Raw genomic sequence first — 9451 nt, 5'->3', positions numbered from 1 at the left:
ATATTTATTTTAATAGAAAAAACATGTGACTTGAACCGTAGATGTGCCAAACTATTCTTACGTGCTATGCCAAATTGTGGCGCACAAACTATACTTGTATGTAACACTATATCTATCAAATCATAACCGTTAATATATTAAATTGACGATCAAGATAATTTAATATATGTGGATGAACGTGGTGTTTTGTTTGACTCTTGTTTTAATTATTTAATAGATAGATGAGATCACATCATTAGGAGAATGATGTGACAGACAAGACCTATCTGTTACCTTATCATTATGATCGTTCAGTTTTATTGCTATTGCTTTCTTCATGTCAAATACATATTCCTTCGACTATGAGATTATGCAACTCCCAAATACCGGAGGAATGCCTTGTGTGCTATCAAACATCACAACGTAACTGGGTGATTGTAAAGATTCTCTACAGCTATCTTCGAAGGTGTTTGTTGAGTTGGCATAGATCGAGATTAGGATTTGTCACTCCGAGTATCGGAGAGGTATCTCTGGGCCCTTTCGGTAATACACATCATAAGCTTGCAAGCGAACGACTAAGGAGTTATTCATGAGGTGATGTATTAGGAAACAAGTAAAGAGACTTGCCGGTAACGAGATTGAACTAGGTATGAAGATACGGACGACCGAATCTCGGGCAAGTAACATACCGATAGACAAAGGGAATAATGTATGTTGTCATAACGGTTCGACCAATAAAGAACTTCATAGAATATGTAGGAGCCAATATGAGCATCCAGGTTCCGCTATTGGTTATTGACCGGAGAGGTGTCTCGGTCATGTCTACATAGTTTTCGAACCCGTAGGGTCCGCACGCTTAACGTTCGATGACGATATAGTATTATATGAGTTATGTGATTTGGTGACCGAATGTTGTTCGGAATCCCGGATGAGATCACGGACATAACGAGGAGCCTGAAAATGGTTGAGAGCTAAAGATTGATATATAGGACGATGGTATTCGGACACCGAAAGTGTTCCGGAGGGTACCGGGTACATATCGGGTCACCGAAAGGGGTTCCGGGCACCCCCTGCAAAAGATATAGGCCTTATGGGCCAAGAGGGGAAACGCACCAGCCACAAGGGGCTGGTGCGCCCCCCATATGGGCTGGCCAAGGTGGAGAAGGAAAGGGGAAGGAGGAAAGGAAAGAAAGGGAATATGATCCCCCCTTCCTCCCCCCTCCCCCCTCTTTCCTTCCCCCTCCGATATATATGACAGGGGGTGCGCGGCTTGGGAGGACCTACTTGGGGCGCCTCCTGGCCTCTCCCCTCCCCTCCCACCTATATATATGTGGGTGGCGCCCCTAGCACATACCAGATAATTGCCCAGCCGTGTGCGGCGCCCACGTCCACCGTTTATACCCCCGGTCATATTTTTGTAGTGCTTAGGCGAAGCCCTTCGGAGATCACTTCACCATCACTTTCATCATGTCGTCGTGCTGACGGAACTCATCTACTACCTCGACGTCTTGCTGGATCAAGAAGGCGAGGGACGTTGCCGAGCGGAACATGTGCAGAACGCGGAAGTGTCGTGCGTTCGGTACTTGATCGGTTGAAGCGTGAAGAAGTTCAACTACATCAACCGTGTTGTGATACGCTTCCGCTTACGGTCTACGAGGGTACATAGACACACTCTCCACCTCGTTGCTATGCATCTCCATGGATAGATCATTGCGTGTGCGTAGAAGTTTTTTTGTTTTCCATGCAACGATTCCCAACAGTGGCATCATGAGCAAGGTCTATGCGTAGATGATATGCACGAGTAGAACACAAAGAGTTGTGGGCGGTGATAGTCATACTGCTTACCACCCACGTCTTATTTTGATTCGGCGATATTGTGGGATGAAGCGGCCCAAACCAACCTTACATGTCCACGTACATGAGACCGGTTCCACCGATAGACATGCAACTAGTCTTGCATAAAGGTGGCTGACGGGTGTCTGTTTCTCCTACTTTAGTTGAAGCGAATTTGACTACGACCGGTCCTTGAAGAAGGTTAAAATAGCAAGCTTGACGAAACACCGTTGTGGTTTTATGCGTACGTAAGAATGGTTCTTGCTAGAAGCCCGTAGCAGCCACGTAAAACTTGCAGCAACAAAGTAGAGGACGTCTAACTTGTTTTTGCAGGGTATGTTGTATGGTCAAGACATGATGAGATATACATTATGGTATGAGATGATCATGTTTTGTAAGATACTTGGCAACCGTCAGGAGCCGTATGGTTGTCTCTTTATTGTATGAAATGCATACGCCAAGTAATTGCTTTACTTTATCGCTATGAGTTAGTAATAATTGTAGAAGCAATAGTTCACGAGACGACCATGACGCTACGATGGAGATCAAGGTGTCGAGCCGGTGACGATGGAGATCATGACGATGCTTTGGAGATGAAGATCAAAAGCACGAGATGATGATGGCCATATCATGTCACATATTTTGATTGCATGTGATATTTATCTTTTATGCATCTTATTTTGCTTAGTACGGCGGTAGCATTATAAGATGAGGACGCGGAGTTATTGGGCTCGAGCTCAAATGAGCTCGTTATCTTGGGGGTTGGATAGCTCATCTGGATGTGTGCCCTTCCTTTATACGTGCGCTGGAGAATCGCTAGAAAATGTGTACTGTGGATGAATACGTACGCGGCAGGGATGGCTGGTGGGCCTTATTCTAACGTGCGTGCGACCGTCCGTCAGCCGCAGACGAGGTGAGCCGTGGACCAGATTCGGCTTTCCCATCTGATCCGTGGCCCAGGATTTCCCTTTCCGTTCGGTGGGCTCGGGCACGAATTGAATGCGTGGTCTAGTGCCTTCTCTCCCATAGCGGTGCTCTCATATCGAAGCTGGCACCCCTCAAAAAAAAATCGAAGCTGGCGGCTGGGGAATCGGGAGGAGGAGCGCCGGCGGCGACCAGTAATGGAGTTCCTGATGCAGCCCATACGCGGGTAGGTTCATCTATGCTTCTCATCCCCGAGCGGTCTCCTTGATAATCTCATTGAGTTGGATCTGCAGTTTGAGAGAACATGGTTTGACCTGTATCAGATCCACTTTCCTGGAGGAGGCGGGAGAAAGTTTGGTACCGCCGGTAGTGGCAGATGTGGCACCTATGCCGGCAGAGCAGCGTGTGGTAGGGATGGTGGTGGAGCATCCATTGGTGGAGTAGGAGGTCGTGGGGCATGTTCGCGCGGCCGGCAGCGGCAATGCGCAGATTCTGGCAGCCAAGCCGTCGGCGGCGGTCAGGTTGGACAGCTCGCCACCATCGTCGGAGCTGTCTACTGGGAAGATGAATCGTCAGGCGCCTGGATGGAATAAGAGGTTAGTTGTGGATATTGGGCATGGTTAGTAGCAGATTAGAAATTGTCAGAGTGATGGTGATTTAGTAAGGAGGGAAACTGTACCATCTAGAACGAGCATCTAGAGTTGGATTGAAATATTTTAGAACGAGTCTTTAGTGGCACAACCATTCGATTTAATAGCAATTAGGATATGACGTGTTCGTAATTTTGCTTGGGTTTACAACAAGCATCAATTTTGTTAGGGCAGGAAATCGTACCATTTAGAGAAAGCATCGAATTCCAGCCAAGTATTTTAGAATGAGTTTTCATTGTAACAGCCATCGGATTTTAGAATCAAGTAGGTATAAAGTGTTCGTAATCTTGCATTGATTTACATGCATTTTGAAATGTGATAGTGGTGCCATGGTTATTGAATTCTGGTCAATAAAATATGAAGGTGGCTGTCTTTGCAGGCTGAGTGCATGGTCGGGTTCCTTCGATTCCACACACCTGACCTCATTTTGGGAGCTCTGGTGGTGGGCGGCGGCGGCGACCACCATGGAGTTCCTGATGCAGCCTATCCGTGGGTATGTACATCCCTAATTCTTCACCACACTTCCCCTCCGATCTGTATCGACTCTAATTAAGTGTTTTGAATGGATTTGGTTTGGCCTGGCCCAGATCCACTTTCCTAGAAGAGGTGGGCGAGAGTTTGGTGGCGGCGGCGGTGCTGGCGGAGCCGACTGTGGTGGATATGCTGGTGGAGCATCAGGTGGCGTTGCAGGAGACGGCGGAACACAGGATGCTGGCGCAGGAGCTTCTGGTTGGCACAGTGGACGCACAGATCTTGGCGGCCACTGAAGCGGCGGCGGAGAGGAGAGACAACTCGCCACCGAGCTCGGAGCTGTCAACTGGGAAGATGAACCCCGTGCGCCTGGATGGAATAAGAGGTTAGTGCTGGATTGGATGATGTGGTTACCAAAGAAATGTACTTGCAATATTCAGTGTTGCTAGACCTGTGGGCAATTAAATTCACGGCTGGCTTTGAAAATAGTTGGATGTGAAAATAGTCGCATAATTCAATGTTTCCAGTAGAAAAAATGATCTTGCATTATTCAGTTTTCATGTACCTGTAAGTAGTTACAATCATAGCTAGATGTGAAAATAGTTTCTCAGGCTGAAAAACCTTCCATTGGAACAGGAATACATGTTTGCAGTTGCTTTGTGTTAGTGTTGCCGCCGCAGGATAAGTTATGAGGATGAAATCCTACCATTAGAACAAGCAGTCACTTGATTTCCTGTCCTGCTGAAACCACTAGAATGAATAGGGGTTCAGTAGATTTTTTTATTTTCAGTTAAACCAAATGGTTAAGTAGAATTTTTTATTTTCGGTTAAACCAAATGGTTCTTCAATCCTGGGTATTTAAGATTATAGATGGTTGTGTCGAAGGCAATCACCGTGGATTGCATCGTTGAGTTTTGCTGGACCTGTGGGAAGTTAGATTCAGGGGTGGCTGTGAAAAAATCTTGTGGGGGTAAAATCCTAACACTAGAACAGGAAAACATTTTAGTGTTGGCACTGGGAGTAATGTACTTGCATTAAAAAGTTTTCCCTGAATTCCTGGGTACTTAGGATTATGCCTGGCTACTTAGAATTATTCCTAGATAGTTTGTGAGGATTAAAGTGCGGCCATTGGGAGTAGAAGTCATGGTTGCAGTTGCTTAGTTTAGGTGTTGCCGCTGCAGGCAAGGTACTTGGGTGCGACTAATTTGTGAGGATGAAATCCTACCATTAGATCAAGCAGGCACTTGAATTCCTGTTTTGCTGAGACCAGTAGATGTAGTGTTTAAGGGACATGGAGTATCTACACACGAGCTCAAATGCTCCCTCGTGAACAGTAAAATCGGAAAAAATAGTAAAGAAAATAAAAAAATTCTAATTTTTTTTGTGGTGAACTTTGGCAAATGTTTTGTATGTTCGTCAAAATTCAGCACGAAACGACATTCGTGGAAGGCATGGCAAAAAAACAAAATCGATGTTCCAAAAATGCTAGTTTTGGAAACATTTTGGAGTGCTGATTTTGTCTTTTTTGCCACGCCTTGCACGAATGTCGTTTCATACTGAAATTTTGCATGCATACAAAACATTTGTCAAAGTTTATCACAAAAAAATTTAGAGTTTTTTGAATTTGTTTACTATTTTTTCGATTTTACTGTTCACGCGGGAGCATTTGAGCTCGGGAGTAGAATAGGACTTTCGGTGTTTAAGTTGAATTTTTTATTGTCTCGCTTAAATGACATGGTTGTTGAGCCATGTGTATTTAAATTTATAGATGCTTTGTGTTTTGCAGGTTGAGGATCGGTGCTGCTGCACCGAGCCGACCGTCTTGCCCAAACCGTGTCAGTGCATTTGAGAAGGCTGTTCGGGGCTATGCTGAGAATCCAACTGACAATGTGGTTACATCAACTATACAACGTTCCACTCAGTTGGAGAGGCGTATGACTTTTACAATTTGTATTCATGGGAAAAGGGCTTTGGTATTCGAAATGAGAAGAGCCAGCTAAATGTGGAGGGACGAAATGCATGCAGGAAATAGTTTGCGGTTGCACGGTGAGTATGAAAATTCTGCTTTTCTGGTGGGGCTAATAATGGTGCACAATAATTGTAAGTTGACTGAATTTTTGAAACATTATGCTGGGCGAAGCTGGTGTTGAGAACACAAGGTCATGTTGTTGCGAATGCACTGTGCTAATAAGGCTGCTACGAGCAGAGGATAATGGCTGGTATATCGCAGAGCATAGAGATACTCACAAACACTCGCTGCCGCCTAACTTTGGTGAGACACTCCATTGGCCATCGCACAAACACATAGATGTTCACACCAGAGATCTTGTGAAGCAGTTGAGGCGCAACAATGTGAATTTGGCTAAACAGTATAATTGGAGGTTTCTTTGGATCGATGGGGAATGTTTCATTCACAAAGAGGTCTTTGCGTAGTCTGTGTGGGAAGATTAACAGGGACCACGTGGGGGATGATGTGAAGAAGACAATGGATTTGTTTGTAGAGATTGGTGCTAGAGACCCACACTTTACATACAGAGTTCAGGCTGACAGCGAGGGGATGATTAAGAATCTGATATGGGCGGGTGGGAACAACAGGCTTCAGTACTCTTTTTTGGGATGTGATAACATTTGACACGACTTACTAGACTAACCTATACGACATGCCATTTGGCATGTTTGTTTTGGGTAAACAACTTCCAAAGTGTGATCATGGCGGGTGTGCTTGTCCGTGATGAGACGGAAGATAGCTTTGTCTGGGAAAATGAAGGCATCAACGAGCAGTGGCTATGGTTCTGTTTTGACCGGGCTCACCATCCATGCGGCAATGGAGATCAACCAGGAGGTGCGTAGTGTATCTCTTTTCCAATTCGTGGTACAACTTCCTAGAGGCAATATGGTTCTGCGCTTCTCATCTGCATGAAGGAAATATGCCCTAGAGGCAATAATAAAGTTATTATTTATTTCCTTATATATCATGATAAATGTTTATTGTTCATGCTAGAATTGTATTAACCGGAAACATAATACATGTGTGAATATATAAACAAACAGAATGTCACTAGTATGCCTCTACTTGACTAGCTCGTTAATCAAAGATGGTTAAGTTTCCTAAGCATGGACAAGGAGTTGTTATTTGATTAACAAGGTTACATCATTAGTTGAATGATCTGATTTACATGACCCATTCCATTAGCTTAGCACCCGATCGTTTAGTATGTTGCTATTGCTTTCTTCATGACTTATACATGTTCCTATGACTATGAGATTATGCAACTCCCGTTTACCGGAGGAACACTTTATGTGCTACTAAACGTCACAACGTAACTGGGTGATTATAAAGGTGCTCTACAGGTGTCTCCGAAGGTACTTGTTGGGTTGGCGTATATCAAGATTAGGATTTGTCACTCCGAATGTCGGAGAGGTATCTCTGGGCCCTCTCGGTAATGCACATCACTTAAGCCTTGCAAGCATTGCAACTGATGAGTTAGTTGCGGGATGATGTATTACGGAACGAGTAAAGAGACTTGCCGGTAACGAGATTGAACTAGGTATTGAGATACCGACGATCGAATCTCGGGCAAGTAACATACCGATGACAAAGGGAACAACGTATGTTGTTATGCGGTTTGACCGATAAAGATCTTCGTAGAATATGTAGGAGCCAATATGAGCATCCAGGTCCCGCTATTAGTTATTGACCTGAGACGTGTCTCGGTCATGTCTGCATTGTTCTCGAACCGTAGGGTCCGCACGCTTAACGTTACGATGACAGTTATTATGAGTTTATGTATTTTGATGTACCGAAGGTTGTTCGGAGTCCCGGATGTGATCACGGACATGACGAGGAGTCTCGAAATGGTCGAGACATAAAGATCGATATATTGGAAGCCTATATTTGGACATCGGAATTGTTCCGGGTGAAATCGGCATTTTACCGTAGTACCGGGGGTTACCGGAACCCACCGGGGGGTTAATGGGCCTTCGTGGGCCTTAAGGGAGAAGGGAGAAGGGGGCAGGAGGTGGCCGCGCGCCCCTCCCCTTCCTAGTCCGAATAGGACAAGGGAAGGGGGGCGGCGCCCCCCTTTCCTTTCCCCCTCCTCCTCTTTCCCTCCCTTCTCCTTCTCCAAATAGGAAAAGAGGGAGTCCTACTCCCGTTGGGAGTAGGACTCCCCTCCTGGCGCGCCAAACCTGGCCGGCCGCCCCTCCCCTTAGCTCCTTTATATACGGGGGCAGGGGTGCACCCTAGAACACACAAGTTGATCTTCGTGATCGTTCCTCAGCCGTGTGCGGTGCCCCCTCCACCATATTCCACCTCGGTCATATCGTTGCAGTGTTTAGGCGAAGCCCTGCGTCGGTAGAACATCATCATCGTCATCATGCCGTTGTGCTGACGAAACTCATCCCCGAAGCTTTGCTGGATCGGAGCCCGGGGAGCATCATCGAGCTGTACGTGTGCTAAGAACTCGGAGGTGCCGGAGTAACGGCACTTGGATCGGTCGGATCGGGAAGACATACGACTACTTCCTCTACGTTGCGTCAACGCTTCCGCTTCGGTCTACGAGGGTACGTAGACAACACTCTTCCCTCTCGTTGCTATGCATCACCATGATCTTGCGTGTGCGTAGGAAATTTTTTGAAATTACTGCGTTTCCCAACGGTGGCATCCGAGCCTAGGTTTTTATGGTTTGATGTTATATGCACGAGTAGAACACAAGTGAGTTGTGGGCGATATAAGTCATACTGCCTACCAGCATGTCATACTTTGGTTCGGCGGTATTGTTGGATGAAGCGGCCCGAACCGACATTACGCGTACGCTTACCGAGTGTGGCTACGCCCGGTCCTTGCGAAGCTTAAAACGGCATCAACTTGACAAACTATCGTTGTGGTTTTGATGCGTAGGTGAGATTGGTTCTTGCTTAAGCCCGTAGCAGCCACGTAAAACTTGCAACAAACAAAGTAGAGGACGTCTAACTTGTTTTTGCAGGGCATGTTGTGATGTGATATGGTCAAGACATGATGCTAAATTTTATTGTATGAGATCATGTTTTGTAACCGAGTTATCGGCAACTGGCAGGAGCCATATGGTTGTCGCTTTATTGTATGCAATGCAATCACCCTGTAATGATTTACTTTATCACTAAGCGGTAGCGATAGTCGTAGAAGCATAAGATTGGCGAGACGACAACAATGCTACGATGGAGATCAAGGTGTCGCGCCGGTGATGATGGTGATCATGACGGTGCTGCGGAGATGGAGATCACAAGCACAAGATGATGATGGCCATATCATATCACTTATATTGATTGCATGTGATGTTTATCTTTTTATGCATCTTATCTTGCTTTGATTGACGGTAGCATTATAAGATGATCTCTCACTAATTATCAAGAAGTGTTCTCCCTGAGTATGCATCGTTGCCAAAGTTCATCGTGCCCACACTACTAGGAAAAGGGCTATAGATAGGATTGATTCTAATGGCGCACCATGGAAGCAGTGCGCCACTACTATATACTAATGGCGCACCTGTTTGTGATACGCCATTAGTGTGGAAGACACTAATGGCGCACCGTAAACTGGGTGCGCCACTAGTATG

At 45.7% G+C, this 9451-nt stretch overlaps 1 protein-coding gene across 3 annotated transcripts; it reads left to right on the top strand.

Moving 5' to 3' along the window:
• The first annotated feature begins 2786 nt into the window (after positions 1–2786).
• On the top strand, positions 2787–6825 carry LOC119307426. Of its 3 annotated transcripts, XR_005149311.1 has the most exons (6): positions 2787–2962; positions 3060–3332; positions 3766–3879; positions 3974–4242; positions 5644–5903; positions 5998–6825. XR_005149311.1 is itself a non-coding variant. In XM_037583502.1 (5 exons), exons 2-5 carry the CDS (start codon positions 3301–3303, stop codon positions 5646–5648), a joined length of 420 nt encoding a protein of 139 aa, XP_037439399.1. In that variant the 5' UTR covers positions 2787–2962; positions 3060–3300; the 3' UTR covers positions 5649–6825. The 3 variants fall into 3 exon arrangements, 2 of the variants coding, with proteins under 2 accessions (XP_037439399.1, XP_037439400.1); XM_037583502.1 differs by having other exon boundaries at positions 5644–6825; XM_037583503.1 differs by having other exon boundaries at positions 3030–3332; positions 5644–6825.
• The last annotated feature ends 2626 nt before the right edge of the window (positions 6826–9451 follow it).

This window comes from Triticum dicoccoides, chromosome 5B (assembly GCF_002162155.2).
Source record: "Triticum dicoccoides isolate Atlit2015 ecotype Zavitan chromosome 5B, WEW_v2.0, whole genome shotgun sequence".
In the NCBI taxonomy this organism is placed as follows: domain Eukaryota; kingdom Viridiplantae; phylum Streptophyta; class Magnoliopsida; order Poales; family Poaceae; genus Triticum; species Triticum dicoccoides.
This window is presented reverse-complemented; position numbering and strand designations above follow the sequence as displayed.

Excerpts from the sequence above, each read along its gene's own strand:
- LOC119307426 (XM_037583502.1), top strand. The coding sequence starts at position 3,301 with ATGAATCGTCAGGCGCCTGGATGGAATAAGAG. Across the intron at positions 3,333-3,765 it reads GCGCCTGGATGGAATAAGAG|GCTGAGTGCATGGTCGGGTT; the intron begins GTTAGTTGTGGA and ends CTGTCTTTGCAG. Across the intron at positions 3,880-3,973 it reads CTGATGCAGCCTATCCGTGG|ATCCACTTTCCTAGAAGAGG; the intron begins GTATGTACATCC and ends GGCCTGGCCCAG.